This window comes from Notothenia rossii, assembly GCF_949606895.1.
Source record: "Notothenia rossii genome assembly, chromosome: 11".
Classification (NCBI taxonomy): Eukaryota; Metazoa; Chordata; class Actinopteri; order Perciformes; family Nototheniidae; genus Notothenia; species Notothenia rossii.
Genome location: NC_136910.1, coordinates 49,072,695 through 49,091,010, shown reverse-complemented (window position 1 = coordinate 49,091,010; position 18,316 = coordinate 49,072,695). Strand labels below are relative to the sequence as shown.

At 40.9% G+C, this 18,316-nt stretch overlaps 1 protein-coding gene across 3 annotated transcripts in view; it reads left to right on the top strand.

Annotated features, from left to right (window-relative positions):
• palm2akap2 (PALM2 and AKAP2 fusion) overlaps nucleotides 1-18,316 on the top strand; it is an 81,227-nt gene that overhangs the window by 36,088 nt on the left and 26,823 nt on the right. For all 3 annotated transcript variants that reach the window (XM_079660768.1, XM_079660769.1, XM_079660770.1), the window contains exons 5-9: nucleotides 3,281-3,395; nucleotides 4,193-4,214; nucleotides 5,301-5,417; nucleotides 6,766-7,596; nucleotides 13,990-14,075. In XM_079660768.1, coding sequence (XP_079516894.1) covers nucleotides 3,281-3,395; nucleotides 4,193-4,214; nucleotides 5,301-5,417; nucleotides 6,766-7,596; nucleotides 13,990-14,075 — 1,171 coding nt within the window. The remainder of the gene's footprint in view (nucleotides 1-3,280; nucleotides 3,396-4,192; nucleotides 4,215-5,300; nucleotides 5,418-6,765; nucleotides 7,597-13,989; nucleotides 14,076-18,316) is intronic.

Genomic DNA, 18,316 nt, shown 5'->3' with positions numbered 1-18,316 from the left:
GTATCTTACTTTCATATCCACTTCCTACATACCCTTTCTAACTTCTGTCTTGCCAACCAACTTTTTTTTTTCTTCCACTGGATAAAGTCATTAGGCTACAAAGACAGTAGACCTTTCAGAAGTATAACAGTGATTGGAATGGGTTTTCAGCTGTGACTTAGATTAGATCAAAAAGGTATTTAGTTGTTCTAGGGTTATGAGTCATTAACAAGGATTTATGAAGGATAGATGCTGACATGTTGACATGTCTTTGATTTGTTAACGTGCTCCTCATAAAACAGCTCTTGGAGTGATGTAATAGGATGAGGAAACCTGCGTCCTCCTCCGGTCACAAATCTTCTTTCTTGCCCATTTTGACATGACCTCATGCAGCTTACAGGAAGCACAAGTAAAATCAATTTCCTGCCAGAAAGGGAAAAAAGGAAATGTGATAGGGAGGAACAGGGTCACACGGTCTACGTTTATTTATCTTAATGGAGTTAGAACAGAATGTGCTCCCCCGACTTCTTACAGTTCTGAGTTCAGTAACCGACAGTTCGCAGAGTTGGTTGCTATAGTGACAAAAAGTTTGTTTAACAAGACAGTTTTGCCATCGACTTGTGTCACACAATTATCACAATAGGTAAAGTAAGAAACGTCCCAATTTCAAATGTGTATATCTACAGCTTAATATTTTGAAAGTCTAATAAAACATAAATTGTTTTTCTTCCACAAATTTCTTTCCCACGTCCTCTCAGCATGTCCTGCACTAAAAAGTGGGCTACACCTTGTACTAAAAACACAAAACCAAACATTCTGTTTGATCAGGGCCCAAAGTGTTAAGACCCTCTGGACTTCGTATAAAAAATTTGAAAAGAGGCGAAACAACCACAAAGAGGAATTAAAATGACTAAAAAGAGACACAAAATGGCTACAAAGAGACACAAAACAACCTCAAAGAAATGTAAAATTACTAAAAAGAGACACAGAATGGCTACAAAGAGACACAAAACCACCTCAAAGAAAATTAAAATGACTAAAAAGAGACACAAAACAACTTCAAAGAAATGTAAAATTACTAAAAAGAGACACAAAATGATTTTTCTTTTTAAAACACTGAGCGACCACAGACAAAGAAAAACACCAAAAATATGAAAAACTCTTAAAATGACTACAGAGTCTCACAATGAGACACAGAACAACTACAAAGGGACAGAAAAGGGCCTCAACGAAGTGAGACCAAACCGCATAGCATTGCTTGGGGACTACATAGAAACACACAATCATTGAAAGATGCGTAACCACAAAAAATATAACAAAAAGAGGCCTAACAACTGTCTATTTTGTGTGTCTTGATCCTAAATAAGATACAGTTGGTGGGGCCTCTCGCATGTCTATGCCCAGTGGCCAATTGTCTTATGATCTCTCCATGCATTTGATACATTCAAAAGTTCGGCAGCACAAAAAAATAGCAGAGATTACCCAAGAGTAAGTTGGTCTTTCTGCGAAAATACTTAAGGTTGCAGAAATGTACTGGCGTATATTCAATTTAATAATACACTTCTTCTACCTTAATCTCTCTAATATACATCTCTCACTCTCTTTTGTCTTGTCTTCCTTCTTTTCATGCTTCTTTCACATGTTGGCCAATATGGGATACATCAAGGCAAGGCAGATTGAGCGTCCTTGAATAGCTTTGTCATGCATTCACTTGAGGTTATTTTGCACACATATAAATACATTTCAAGTGGTCTAATGACCTGAACTGATAACACATTGTGGTGCAGTCCTTGCAGTCTTTCCAAGGATGGGTTATTGTTTCTTGTTGAATTTTGCATGTACAGTCCAGAATGACTATTAATAACCACTGTCTGAGACCTTAAACAAAAACAAAATACTTGACTAGTATGAGTGCTGACAGATACAGCACAGGTACCAAATTACTATCACATACTTGATGCCTACTAAAATATACTACGCATATGACCAACATTTAAATGATTGAGGTACTAAGTTGCTATCAAGTTCCAATCTAACGTATATATATATACACTCTGATAAAATGCTTAAACTCTTCGGAATAGACAGTGTTTTTTTTAAATGGCTTATATGCATGTTGCTATATTTGTTATAATCCTGGCATAGCTTGCCAAGTCTTGAATTGTCTCATTTCTAGTAATACTGAACTGCGCTGATTATTTTCATCCAGACAATGGTTTGAGAGCAGGCTGATTTTATGATAAGAAAGCAACATGCTTACTAAGATTTTTAATGTTAACGGATTTCACATTGAGAGTAGAGCATGATAACATTCAGCAGGGACGAATTATCAAAAGGTTATTAAGTACTGCGACTTCTTCAGTGTGCATGCTCTGTCTCTGTTTTATACCGTACGAAGATACCTGAGTAAAAGGTTATATTGTATCAATGTAATATACCATTAATCTAAGGTTTCTGGGGGTCCAAAAGAAGAAGGTATTTGCCTTGAAAATGAGTATTTCTAGGACCACACCACTGTTTTCAGCCAGCTGTTTAACATCCAAACATCACACACTCGTAGTTAAGTGTTGATGCGTTTGTAAAAAATGTTTGTTAAAGCTGAGCAATTAGAGCCAAAAAAACAAGGTTTTCTAACAAACGTTAATCTCACAATCTTGGATTATTTTTTTCTTTATTTAAAAAAACCCTCCTGTTTACAATTGGTGTTTTGTAAACTTGTTGAACTGCTTACTCAAACAGTGCTGTAAGAACAAACTTTACCAGTGCTTATTCACGGCCACTGATGCTGATATGACCCATATTGAATCTGGGGTACGTTGGGAAGTCCGACTTTTTGCCGCATTGTTATGAACCGTTAATATCTCTTTTACACGCACAGGCTCACACACACTGACGCACAAATTCCTCTGGTCCCACAGGAGTGTATATTGAAGTATTGTGAGTGCTGGCAGTGAGTGAGGAAGCGACCCTGGTCCTCCTCCCAGACTGCTTCCTAGTATTGTTGCTACATCCATCTCTTAGAATTCCATGTGAGCATGCATGTGTGTGTGTGTGCATAGGCGTAGTTGAGGTGCATTATGCGGGGATATGTGACTTAGAAAAAATCGGTTGTATGGACATTCCCTGGAGAAAATGTGCAGTCTGCTTGAAAACACTTAATCCGGATTTAGGTCATAAGAAAAGACACACATTGATATGAACCACTCACTCAATCAGGATAAACTGAATAACTAGACCGCATTAATAACTGTCGTCGTCATATATATAACTTTAATCCTCCTATACTTTTGTGTTTTTGCAGGCTGGAGTCTGAAATCGGTACACTGGAGAGCGAAGAGTCTCAGATCTCCGCCAAAGAGCAGGTTCTACGACAACGTCTGAAAGAGACGGAGCGCTCCATAGAAGACCTGCAGAAGGTATGACAACATGAACTGTCCCGAAACTTCAATGAGCTTCTGGGGATGCATTAACTAGTCGGTTCTGACATCAAGGTTGTGTAACATCTCGTCCAATTATTGCGATCTGTTACTAGTTTAATTACACCATAATTGCAGTGGAGGTTTTTGACGCTCATTAAAAGCGTTTTTGTGAGAGCAAATGAAAAAACATGAAGTCTTGTAAAGACTCTGCTGCTAATTAAAAACACCAGTGTGCTAGGTGCACATGAGAAGAATGAATGAACTCTGTGTTTACAAACATCTTTAATTATATTGTAAAGAAAACCTTGAAAGTGAACTTGGACTCATGTTGCTGCAAATACTGAATGTTGCAGCACTGTCATTACCGTTTTCTTTTAGAACACAACTCATTCTTTAAAAAAGTTATCACAGGATATTTGATGTAATCAAGCAGTTTTATTAAAATCACAGAACAAAAAATTTAGAAGAAAAGACAGAGATTACGAAAATATAGAAATTGAATTGTTGGTTCATTTTAGTTACTAGGGTTAGGGTTAGCAGATTGGAGATTCTACTGCTGGTAGGCAACGGGCATTTGTAAACTTACAAAAACTAAAAACAATGTTTTTTTACTTGACTCAGTTAAAATACTATAATTATTCAATAATCAGCCTTGTGAGCGCAGGCATATGCCGTTCATCCCAAAATGGTATTAACTTGTCTACCATTCATTTTCATTAAATAAAGCCTTTAATACCAACATTTAAAAAAACTCTCTGATGACTCACATTGGTTTTCTCCTTTCTGTCTTTCAGAGTCTGATGGCACAGGGTGGAGGTATTACACACACACACACACACACACACACACACACACACACAAAATACACACACCTTAAACCCACAAACACATCTCATCAGGACAGTGTCCTCCCCCTCAGTTATTGTTGTTTCCTAGCAGTGGGGTCCCTCTCTTTGTGTGTGTGTGTGTGTGTGTGTGTGTGTGTGTGTGTGTGTGTGTGTGTGTGTGTGTGTGTGTGTGTGTGTGTGTGTGTGTGTGTGTGTGTGTGTGTGTGTGTGTGTGTGTGTGTGTGTGTGTGTGTGTGTGTGTGTGTGTGTGTGTGTGTGTGTGTGTGTGTGTGTGTGTGTGTGTGTGTGTGTGTGTGTGTGTGTGTGTGTGTGTGTGTGTGTGTGTGTGTGTGTGTGTGTGTGTGTGTGTGGTAATAATAGTCTCGCTGAGGCAGGTGGGATGCAGGCCAGAGCAGGCTACTGGACCCCCAAACACACACTCATCCAATCCAACAGACTCACACACGTAGACACATATATACCTGCACACAAACACACACGATGCCCCAAAAAACACACACACACAGATCGCGGCTCAGCAAGGCTATTGAAGGTAACACACACACAAGGCCATGACTCTGCAGCCTGCAGCCGCTGGCTTTATCCCCCCCTATTCACCATCAAGCCCCATAAGCCCCTAAAGCTTTGTTCCTGCAATCACACACATACACAAACACACACTCACACACTTCTGCTGCATAAGCACTGAACCTCAGGGGTGCTAGAGTTGCCGTGGACACAGAAACAGAGTTAGATGTTGTGTGTGTGTGTGTGTGTGTGTGTGTGTGTGTGTGTGTGTGTGTGTGTGTGTGTGTGTGTGTGTGTGTGTGTGTGTGTGTGTGTGTGTGTGTGTGTGTGTGTGTGTGTGTGTTTTGAAATAGGGGGCGGGCAGGGTCAATCAGGGGTGTGGTTAGCTTCCCTGTGGGAGGCCGTGTGTGTGTTTGTCAGGGTGTGTCTACACATCACTGAGGAGTGTGTACCTTGTGTGCATATGTGTGTGTGTGGCCCTCCCTCACGGCCCTCTCACGTCCCACTGACCATGTGTCATTTCCCCCCCTGCGCTTCTGCTCACTAGATGCCCTCGGCCGCATGTCCGCGCCTCTCAGCGACCCCGATCCCGAGCACCTCGTCCTGGCCACCCAGCCCAGGACTGGCCCCCCCGCCTCCGGAGAGCACGCAGCACCAAGACCTGGTAAGACAGAGAGAGAGAGGGAGGTAGAAGAGAGGAGGCTGAGGATGAGGGAGGGGAGAGAAGATAGAGGGGAGGGATGATGGGAAGATTTTGGGCCGCAGCCAAGTGGGGATTATAACCAGGACAAACTCACGCGCACGTGGAGGGTGGCAGGTACCAACACACACACACACACACACACACACACACACACACACACACACACACACACACACACACACACACACACACACACACACACACACACACACACACACACACACTCACACAAATTGAGTCAAATGTCATAATGACACACACTTAACCAGGGAAACAAAAACTTTATATTGAACATTATGGATTGGATCCATATATGATTAGAATGTGTGTTATCTGCAGGTAAGGTATAACTTTTAAACAGGACTACAACTCAGATTTGTATTAAATAGGTTATTATTAATAAGCATTACTTCTAATCTCTGTAACAGTACTCATATATTTTTTTGTTTGTATAGTTATATATAGCTATACAGAGTTAAAAATGTATTACTTTAGTTGTGGACTTTACATAATTTCTTTAACCAAGTACTTTGGAAAATACATTGGAACAAATTAAAAAGTGAAACAACCGTAGGAACTATACTTACAATGATAAGAGCTAATTATAGTGTTAAGAAAGACAAAACAGTACAAAATATATATTTTTAAGTATTAAAAATAACAACAGAGAGATTACCAATCAGTCATGTTATGATAGTCAACGGTTCATTATCCTACATGTTTGTTTCATTGTGTTTGGGGCTGCTGACTTTGCAATGAGCTCGGCTTTCAGGGCAGCGTGATGAAGTTAGACACTTGTTTATGATTGCAGTAAGATAGATAAGAGGGTAAGAATAAAGTAACCTGATGTATGATTATTATTATTTTAATATACCTTTATTATCACTACATGAATTGTCATTTGTCAAAAGTGACCATGTGAGGACTAAAGCTCAAGTACTTTTCTTGTAATTTACTAAATTTTTAGCCGTCTTTATAGAAGGCAATTACCATATTCTAGTTGTCACTACTATAACTAGATATTTTGGTGTACTAAATGCACATAATACCTATAGTTTGCAAGTTAGTTCCATCACCATTTGTCTTTTGCTAACAGAATATATAACCGTTTGATAAACTGCAATATAAGTTTCTCATTCAGAGATCACTGTGTCCCCATCCTCATGCTTCACTCCCTCCACTTTTTCCTCCCAACATCCCTCACCCTCTCCACTGGTTCCTTCCCACCCCCTCACCTTTACCTCCAACCCCACTCCCTTCTGCATCAACCCCTCCTCCCCAATCCCTTCCCCCCCTCCCCTCCTAACAGCAATGTTTGCCATGGAGATCAACGTGCAGCACGACCCGACGACCGGCGAGCAGCGCATCCTGTCGTCCAATCGCGTGAGCCCGCTGGATGCGGCGTCTCGCGGCGTCAAAGTCTACGACGACGGCAGGAAGGTGGTCTACGAGGTCACATCCTCCGGGGGCGTGTCCACCAGCAACATGATGGAGAACGGGTGGAGCTCCGCGCAGGTGGACCAGCTGATCCAGAGAGCAGCCAGGCCGGGGTCTCAAGGAGGCGAGGGCGACAGGGGCAACGTGACGGTGACCCCCGCCGCCCCGCAGGCCTACATCTCCCCCGCAGATACTGACGACCTGTCTCCACCCTCCTGCGCTCCGCCCTCCGTTCCTTCGAGCCCGCCCGCCCAGGTGACCCTCCAGAGGGAGCCTCAGCTCGGCATGATGCCCCCTTCTGCTCCCATCACCACCCAGCCCGCCTCCTCCGCCCACCCCGGTGGTGAGTTCAGCTCGCTGCTCCAGGCCAGCACAGAGCACCCGATCACCATGGTGTTCCTCGGCTACCAGGACGTGGAGGACACGAGCGAGAGCAGGAGGCTGCTGGGATTCGACGGCACCGTGAAGGCCGAGGTGGTGCTCATCGACGAAGACGACGAGAAGTCTCTGCGGGAGAAGACGGTCACCGACATGTCCATCATCGACGGCACGGCGGCCGACCTGGTGTCGGGGCGGCCGGCCACGTCAGAGGGCGCCAGCACGGAACTGTCATCCGACGGCCATGACGCCGACAGCGCCTCCTCGCCCCCCGCCAACCCCGACGCCAACACGGCCCCCCTGCCAGGCCTCACCCCCGCCACAGGTACAGACAAGAGGAAACGCTGCGAGTGCTGCATCCTCATGTGACTGAATCTTCTCCCTCTTCCAACCCTTTTATTATTACCCACAACACCCCCTCTCTTCTCTTCTGTCTCTGGATGGTTACTAACAGAAGCCCCACCTTCTTCCTCCTCTTCCTCTGGACTCTGATCGGCTGGCACACACATGCACGCACACACGCTCTCGTCTGACCTTTGACTTTTTACTCAGTTACGTTATGACCTCTACATCTCTGCTCTTTCATTACCCTACTGTCTCCTCAGATGACTCAATTACAATTAAGCTGTTGTCACTTTGGTATATCACCGGTAAACAGACCTTCAAATTAGTTGTTGACAGACAGCTTAAACCAGGTAAAATGATATAACAAATCTCAGTGGACCATCACTCAGAATACAGCGGTGTCTAACAATCAACTAGGTCATCACCTCTAAATAAGCCAGTGTATAAAACATTGAAAAAGGTAGACACAGTCTCAGTAATATCCCACTCCCTTTTCTGTAAATTCTCCCCTGTTGTCTCCAAACACAACACACCCTCAAACAAAACCACCCCCCCACTCCCTTGTACTGTCTCTCTCTGACCCGGGGGAGGAGGGTACTTGTTGCCTTGGTTTCTTTACGTGCCTCTTCATTCTTCCTGACAAAAAAAAAATAGAGAAAATGTAAAGTTTTCTATTAGGTTTCATTTCGGTTTGCTGTTGCTATCTGATTTTTTTCTATTGTTTTGAAATGTAAAAGGCCATTGAATTGTTGGGACGCCTGTTTCCGTGGGAAACTGAAGTTTTTTGACATTGTAGTTAGCAGTAACAAGACTCTTTCTCTCTGTCGTTTTTTTATCCATTAACTCCAGCTATTCCACTGCTGAGGCCATTTCCTCCTATTCTAGCACTTCCTAACTCAGCAGCCAATAAGAAGCAGTGGAACACCTTTTGGCAGCCAGTAGGATCTATACAGCCAACGTTTACCAGTGTGTCTAAAGGCTACAGAGCACAGGAAACTAATGGCAGCTTAATGAGTACACTGGCAGCAAAGGAACATGTATTTCCGCCTATGAAAACAAACATGGATTACTACCACTACCAGTAGGGCACAAAGTTTGGAATAATAAATATTATTGAGCACTACCACAATACTCAATGACAGCCGTGCTCATGGGAATTATCGTGTTCATGTTCATCTTTTTGTCCAGAAGGCAAAGAGAGATCCATTGTAGTCTTACCAATTCAAAGACACGGAAAACACTGCCAGCTCATGCTGTAGTCACCGACCAGGCCCTCGTTTACAAGGCTGCTGCAAATAATGTGGCCTGGGTGTGGTAATAACATCAAATATATATATATATATTACACTGTAGGTCATTTACTTGGCTGGTTTTCAGAAGAAGCCCTCAAAAGCGGTAATCATCCTCATTTTGTTGAATGATAATGGACGCTGTGTAAAAGATTTTGGTTTCATTTACAAGTGTCTTTGATGTTTTAGAGGATGGCAATGCTCAATAGGCATCTAATGAATTGCTACACTTTGCCATTTTGCCCTACTGTAGAAATTGCTGTCTTTAGTGTGCGATCAATAAATGTATATGGGCCAGATATGTGATTGAAAAAGAAGCCTGCACATTTATAAAGACGTTAGAGGCTCTTTAGATCCAAACAATGTGATTTGGTGTTGTTTGTAAATCACAACAAAAGCTTTTTATTCAGAGTGCAGAACTTCTCTTCTCTACGCAGCCAATGTGTTTGACTGCATTACTGGCCCTGGAAATACAGTAAAGAACACAACATCTCTCTATGCACTGTGTACTAACCCTACGGAGGCCCTGAGAGGCAAGTGAGAAAAAAATGCTAGTATGATCTAAATTGTTTTTTGTCCTTAGTTTGAATTGGGTTTTGCGAGGATTCTTTCCTTAACATTTTTTTCATCTGTGAAACGGGTGCATAATAAAAAATGATTCAAAAAAATATAAAACTCTGATCGGAAAAAATATGTTCCCACCACTTTTGAAAAAACGTAATTACAAATATTATACTGACAAACCCTTTATTCACCTGTTCTATAATCATTAACACAGTAGAAACTTATTTATTAGATCAAACTTATGAAATAGATCCACAGAGTTATTTTACTCACTTGCATTTATTGGCTTCCGTATGACTCTGAAAGAAAATGAAAGCAAGAAACAATATTTCTTGGCAACAAATGGTACATGTCCAGCATTGAAAGGTCTCTGGGTGAATCAGTGGTATCTTCACATGGCTCTGTGCACAGCAAAACAGTCCCACCACTGAACTGTCAATGCAGAACTTGTATGCCGGCCTCCAAAACATACAAGCTTTAGTGTGATTGGCCACTGCTGCTGTCAGTCAGTCCAGCTGGCTGTGTGATTGGCCACCATGCAGGGCCCTCCGGGGTCTAGTTTCTTGTGTAGATAAAGAATGTAAATATGCTATATTCTATTTAGTGATTTTATTTTCCACATCTATATAGAGATCTAGAGATAAATACTGATTTATTATGGGTACTAGACATTGTTCTAATGTCCTACGATGCCATATGATGACTGTATGAGTGCACAAACACGAGCGTTGTATATTTTCATTCTTCTAACTTCACTGCTTTGCTGTGTGTGTATTCTCACAATTAACCCCCACACAACGTTTCCACCCTCATCTGACCACCACCGGCTTCTCTGAACTCTTGGCGGCTGCTACCATTTCCACAAGTGTTTTGGTTGGCCTCTAACGCATCTGAGGATCTTAATGCAGTGGTAGGATCTTAAATAACCACACCATTTGATTTGCATGGTAGCCTATTAACTACAAACCATTGAATTCACATTACTTCTGAACTTTTTCCAAAGCAAACCACACGTTTTTTACTGTTTACATCGTGGCAGCCATTGGTTTCCATTGATTTCCATTGATTAAGGTGAAGTTACTTAACTAGAATTGCTTGAGACAATTCATATTTCCAAAGTTTTTAAATAGCGATGGTTAAAATTCATTTGAAAATAACAATTTCATCAACGAAAAAATGAAGCTAACAAATGTCGCCATATGGTTATTCTGAGCAGTTTGTCTCAGTTATTTTAACCTGATTAACTTGAGTAAGCTGTTCTGTGTCCCACATTGGCCAAATAATATTCATTGCATGACTGTTTGGGTTTTAAAAGATTGAGGAGGCTATGCAGAGAAGCATTATTTTCCCCATGGTGTGACTTAAAGAACACTTACAGTCACAAAAAAGAAATCACAACCCCAAAAACACATTCAAAGAAAAAGAGAGTAAGGCTGAGTTCAAGTTAATGAAGCCAGTTAACCCGTGTTGGTGTGTGTGTGTGCGTGTTTTTTGGTGTAACGCGATGAGCTGTAAGCGCACAATAGACTGGATGAGTTTACCAGCCCCACTGCCACGCCTGCAGTACTCCTCTGACTCTGTAGGGGTCTCTCTTTTTCTTGTTTGCCTGCCCTCACGGTTGTATGGACTGTTAAAACAAAAAGGAGCCATTTTCTATTGTTCAAACTTCTCTCTCTCTGACTCTCTCTCACGCTCTCTCTCTCTGATGTCTGTATCCTCTCTCTATCTTTGGTCAATAAAGCTGAGTTTCTCCAGTGCCCTCCTGCCGTCTCTTGCTTGTTGTTCTTTCCATCTGTCCCTAACATTCACTTTTTCATTGGCTGCTGACAAAGAGACCACAAGCTGTCCTTACTGCACCCCTATCTGTTATAATTTCCACTGCCACTAACAAGCAAATACACACATTCATGGTTTTTCTACAGAATATTTTATAAAGGTCCCAAAAGACAAAGGTAAGGCTTTCAATAAGTAGTTTTTTAAGCAGCACCACCAACTCACTCTTACGTTTTTTAATTTTTTTGTGTTAATGCCCAAAACAATGAATACAACTTTTTAATGTCATTTACCAACTAGACCAAGACTAAAGCTCCATTCATAGTGAGTTAAGATGAGAATTCAAATAATGCAATAAATACGGAGGCCTAAAGAGTCAAATGAGAATACAAATCCTGGTGATCAAAGAGGTGACGGTAATGTAATTTGAATACACTGAATATACGTATCTGATGTTTAGGCTGCTTGGAGAAATGAGAACATCTGAAAGAAAACACAAAAGCTTTTTTTATACCAGCTCTCCCAAGGTACAAAAAATGTCATGATTAGTCAACAAAAAAAATCTCACTTGCCTTTTAGGGCTTGAAAACCGGCTAAATAAAACATTAAAAGAATGCAGACAATTTCAAGACATTCCAGTTTAATTTGATGTAGCCTGATAAGAAACGTCCATGAGATTGAATAGCTCTCTTTCAGTATGGCTAGCCACAGCTCAAGAGAAATGGCTCTAATATTACTGCAACATTCCTGATGGGAATCATACTGTGTCCGTGACAGCTTATGAGTTTACACAAAAAATATGGAGTGGGCAGAAGCAAAGGGGAGTATTGACTTTTAGATAAGAGAAGAAAGGGAAGTTGTGCTATGGGGAAATATGGTTAGCTAAACTGCTACATACATAGATAGCTGATCAGACTACATAAACCTCCATGCTCTAGTTTTGCAGGAGCCCTGAGGCATCCCCCTGGTATCAATAGTAGGTACTGCAAGAAGTAATCTCCCTGCAGGCTCAATCATATTACTTTCCTGATAATTCCACTTCAGTGAAAAGAAAGAACAACATGGGAAAACACACTAAAGCACTAGATATGTTTTGCATGAGATTTTGAAAAGCGCACTGCATGATAAGAAGTATAGATACACTTTTAAAACCATATGGTGTTTGTGTTTCATCTTTCCTGCTTATATCTTGGCCTGGGTGTTATTATTTAAAAGTCCACATGTTCTGGATAGGGCATCGACACAAATGTGACGCACACTTCCCCAGAGGACACAATACAAGGTGATAAATGATTATATTACAGACGTCATGACAACCGGCATCTGAAAACAGAACTAATACACACAGGACACACAGTGTTTTCCCTCACAGAGGATGGGTGTGTTTTCCGTGATAAAACGCAGTAATTGATTTATCTTAAGACAATGACAGCCTACAGTACTTCTTACACCCTGTCACACACTCACACATGATAGGATGATAATAGACGTGTCAATGGTGGAAAACTTGTCCATGCCTCATAACATTGTGATGACCACATGTACTCAGCAGCACTGGTTAAACCCTGGTTTGTAACGTTGCACATGATTTTTGGGTCAAACTATATCTTTAAAACAAAAGTATAGATGATTTAAAGCAACAATGAAATAATGCACACACTTTTTTGAGGCAGCAAATGAAGATGACACAAGATAATCATCTGAATGATTAAAGTTTAATTTCCTGTTTCCACTGATGATGCTACTAATTCTACTGCTTACACTACAGCATAACTTATACTAATACCAAAACTCTAATTTCTATTCAAGTACTTCCCTTAAAGAGTACAAATAACACATGTATAGGCATTATAAATTAAGCTGCAAGGATAACTCTGCTTATGGTTAAAGTAAGTATTCATGCTAAAATGTCAGACATTTTGATTTTGAGACTCAATTATGAAGAATTCCTGCTTTTCTTTTTTGTTATATCATATTAAACTAAATATATTTGGGGTATGGATTGACAAAACAAAATGTGATTAGGTGTTTTTATTATGATGTATGTAATTATTTAATACTATTACTTAAGCAGCATTTTAATGTTGACTATTTTTGTGTACATTGATTATATGTTTTGTATATAAAAATGTTATCTGCAAAGAACTGCTTAGCTACTCTAGCTGACAACTTCATCTAATGGAGTAAAAAGTAAGCATTTTCCCCTCAAGTATAGTAAAGTAAAATGATAAAATAGCAGCAAGTTATAATCCTACACATGCATTAAATACTATAAGAGTACAGTATTGTATATAGTACAATATTGTATAGTATATGATATATTTGAGTATATATATACTGAGTTACTTTCAGTTACTGGCCCCACCGTTTCTACAAAGTACTCTGAAAGCCACATCTTTTAAGTATTTAAATTGATATTTTCTTTAACAGTGTTATGAGGTTACTTTTGCAACAGGGGCACTGAAACAGCAAAGAGTCTTCAAATGAGAGGAAATAATCAGAGTGCAGTGAAGAATTAGGATTTATTATCAGTGCTGCTCTGGTTGCATTCAAAAATAATTCACACAGTTAAAAAAGTAGCAGAGGATCCACCATAAAAGAATGTGTTCATTGCATGCATCATAACTGATAACTCACATACATTGTCAGAAGCATACTGCTTGCCTAAAAGATCGCCCACAGGTGCAAATACAATTATCCCAAAAAGATGACAATGGTGACAATAACTCTAATTTTGTCTATCATAGGCTACGGAAAAACATCAGGGGTTACCTTGACAACAGCAAATGGGAACCAAGCTGCCATTCCGACCATGCACCCTCACACCGCCATGGTGAGTAATTTGTATCTGTGTGAGTGTGTTTTTATCCCTATCGAAGGTCACAATTACATCAATAAATGGCTCCACCGGGTCACTAACGGCCCTGAAACCTTTCATAATGTGAGGAGGGACTATTATTTTTACTCCTTTACACAGGCTTCAAAGCAACAATTTTGAATATAAATGTTTGGGCTTTTTTTCTCCTATTCTTCTTATACATCATGGGAATACACAAATGGAGTTCTGCTCACCTGGAAATATCTGTGCCATACAGGTTCTTTTACATTTTAGATCAAATGTAGGCTGATTAATTTGAAATTCAAGCAAGACATGTTTAGGGAAAGTGGGCAGATCACGAAAACAAATCCCCAGAGAATTCTGAAAATCTCTGAAAATCCAAGGTTGATATCTTCTGCTATTTAGTTGACAACATCTTGTTCAAGACAAACATGACATCACCATTAATAAAAAACAATATACACAATTATCATATCTGAGGATAGATTACATAGCAGAATGTGCTGTTAATGTGATTGCATATGACTAACCATTGGGTTTTGTCCCTGTAGATTGCGCTCTCTTGCACAAAGTACTGTACTGTACGTGCTTCCAGATATTGTTTGTGCTGAACCTCACATCTGCTATGGGGCGGCATGTTTGGAATGCCTTTCAGTCACATTGTCTCCTTTCTACAGGTGCAGAGTTGTTCTGCAGTGGGATACGTCCCACTACAGTGTCTCTATCCAATGTTTAGAACTACCCATTAAATATTTATGGCAGTACATTTAATATGATTTTACTGAACTTTGTGGCATCTCTCATCTCTAATGGGAACTTATGAGTCTGGCGTACTGCATGTTGCATTTAAAGTGACTTACTGTACTTACTTTACATTTTTATCTACTATGGTATTACTTTTAATATGATACTGTATTCTTAAAGAGAGTTAAATATGTTCATAAAGGGTGGTGTATTTTGAATTGATAATGAGAATAGTAACACTTATAAACCATATTCTGTCTTTGTGTTGTATGTATTACTTCAGGAGCAGTAACAATACTCTAATATAAAATAAGAAAACAAAAAAGACACTCCATTGCCAGAGTTTGTTAGTATTAAAAGCAAAGTATATTACTAATTGTGCAGAATGGCTGTTTAAGTGTTACTATTCTATTACTGTTGCAAAACATAATAACTAATTCAAGAAGCATTACACTTCTTATTAAATGATAGTGTTTTGTTTAAATGTAGTAAATGTAGCAGGCTAAATGGAACAACATTTTCCTTAAAGGGGTACTTCAGCAATTTAGTATTACACCTCTATAAAACTGGGGGCCTTATTAGACAGATTGAAAATAGAATTGTCAAATTGTGTGCAGCAGATGCAGAAATATTGTCAATTGTAGCTCCAGTATCAGTTCCACACCTGAAAAACACTGGATCCTACACTTCCCAAGATGCAAGTTGTGGAGTACTTTAATGCAATGGAGCAGCATGAGGTGATATAATAAACATACTTGTATCCATGTTATCTTAAAGAGTACTTATGTGTAGTTCAGGAGTACATTGAGCTAGCTTACACCACCAATGCCTGTTCTGGAGAGTTCTGAGTATGTTTTTGTTTTTCTGAAATGCCACCTGAACACATTTATCTGAGGGGAGGCAGAGCTGGAAGTGGGGGGAGACAGGCACAGAGAGGTGGGGAGACAGAGAGGTTGGGTACATAAATGTGGGGGGTGCTGGCTGGGCTGCAGTCAGATTGTTGTGCCGCTGAATAAATGAATGAAAGGCAGCACGGCGGTAACCTGATCTGTCCGGGTCGGTCTCATTGTGCTTGGCTCGAGCTCGCGCTGGTGGCTCGCTCTCTGATTGTCTCTGGAACGGGACAGAAAACACTCCTGGGACCTCGCAAGCGCTGCATTATTCAGAGCGCGTGCCTAAAAAAAAAAAAGAGAGAGAGGAAGAGAGAAGAGTAGAGGGAGAAGGGAACCACTGGTTGGAAAAGCTGGCGCGTAAAAAGAGCTCAATGTCATCCCAGTCGTAGTTTGCAGTTACCGTTATTACGTGCAGTTGAGAGCTCGCGACTATCCGTTTTTACACTTCTCCTGTCCGCGTGTTCCGCTACCGTCTTCCCAGAGTGAACGCTGAAGAAGCAGACCGAAGAAGAAGCAGCGGTCAGCAGGTCGGTTACGCCTCCACCGTTAAAACCTAATCCCGGTTATTAGCAGTTTGAGTCTGTTGCAAGGAGCTCCAGGATATCAACGCTTCGCTCACATCACAGGTAGATGGAATTAACACAGAAGTAATGCTGAAAACATGACTAAAATGTGTTTTAACTTAAGTTTCGGTTGCACAGAAAACTCATATTCAATGGAGTATCTTATGAGTGGGTCTATGAGCTTTGTTTTGCATGCTGGTGGTGTCATCGGTTAGCTTATGCATGTGTTTCTATATAAGTGAACGTGTCCTGGTTAACAGAGAAGGAGCCTGTAATTACTCTGATTGGCTTTAAAGTGGCGAGGACAAAGGATACTGCACCCTGCTCTCCTAAGAAACACTCAAAGGAGGTTAGTGGACCAGACTGCAGTGGTCTCTAGTTCTCTCTGTGGGCTCCTCCCCCTCCTCTGCATCACTTTAACCTAGTTATAGGAATGACCTTAACCTGCTTTTCTCCATCCTCATGCTGAATGACTTGGCAGAGACAGAGAGGCAAGCATATTGGTGCTGCTACTTGGTATGCTCCTCACCAAACTCCATTATAACGTTGCTCTTTTGTTGAGCACTCGCATTGATTTTGTCCGCTTTAGTTACCCATCATTTCTCATCATGAAGGCTCATTATGCAGTGTTCATTTTAGATTGCAAGCATTCCCTTGGTCTTGTTTTTTTACAACCACAACACAGAGCCAAGTGGCAAGGCTCACAATTTCAGCCTTCAAATAACTCATGTTTGTAGGCATTTTGAATATAACATTAATATGTTAACGTTGAGGCAGCCACGAGTGCTTGTATGCCCCAGAGTTGCGGTTATAAACCCAAAAGAGACATCTGGCGCATGTTCAGCGAAATCCACCTGGAACCAGACTTTGTTGTTCCAGATTTGCTTGACAAGTTTTTAGCTTTTTTTCTTTTCCTGCAGCTGTTGCCAAGCAACTTGCTATTCTTTGATTGCAGACTTTGACAATATTTAATGAGGGATGGACATTGTCATGTAGGATGTAATTGGTTAATGTGGGTGTGGTTGTTTTTTCTCCCTTTTGGTGCTCGACCAGAGGCTTCCATATCTTTACCAGGGATTACATTTAATCATTTTGTCAAGAGGTGGAAATAACTTACCTTGTCCCTGTTTTAACATAATGTCCAATCATGCTCATTGATTCTACTTCACTGAAAATGTTGTGACATTTTGACTGAGGGCAGGTGACTACTACAATATGAAATGGGTGATGTATGCTCAAGAAACCAGGCATCTCTCTTTGAAACATTCTTACGTACGTCGTAAGATGTGTGTTAGATCAACCTTTTAGGTCTATTTTTCAAGCATCCCCACAATTGTATCTATAAATAATCCACTGAAGTGATTCTCATCGGATTTGATTGGAGGGTTTAGTCTGTTTTTGTTGTCCACACTGTATTGAAAATAGCTCATCATCCATACTGTTTGGTCATCATTTGAATTTACTAGCTGATTCTGGAAATACACAGCAGAGCAGCAAACTGCCAATTCATTCAAATCTTTGCCAATGCCTCTGCTGGGCCAAGGGAAAGAACAAAAACTGCCAGCTCTCTAATTAGATAGCGCAGTCAATGATAAGAAGTGCCACGTTCTGAATGTCCCATTGAGACTGTGTGTGTGTGTGTGTGTGTGTGTGTGTGTGTGTGTGTGTGTGTGTGTGTGTGTGTGTGTGTGTGTGTGTGTGTGTGTGTGTGTGTGTGTGTGTGTGTGTGTGTGTGTGTGTGTGTGTGTGTGTGTGTGTGTGTGTGTGTGTGTGTGTGTGTGTGTGTGTGTGTGTCTTCTGTCTTCATCCTTCGAACCCCTCCCTTTTCCTAGAAAACACACACACACACACACACACACACACACACACACACACACATAATCACAGGTCACATAACAGCCTTGTGTGGTAGATTATGCTAAAGCTTGGTCAGCCAGGAGTACACAGGAGATGGAAATGGGAATGAGGTACTGAACAATGAGTGCAAGGAGAGATAAAGGGCGGTGCAGGTGTGTGTGTGTCGGGGTGGGGGTGG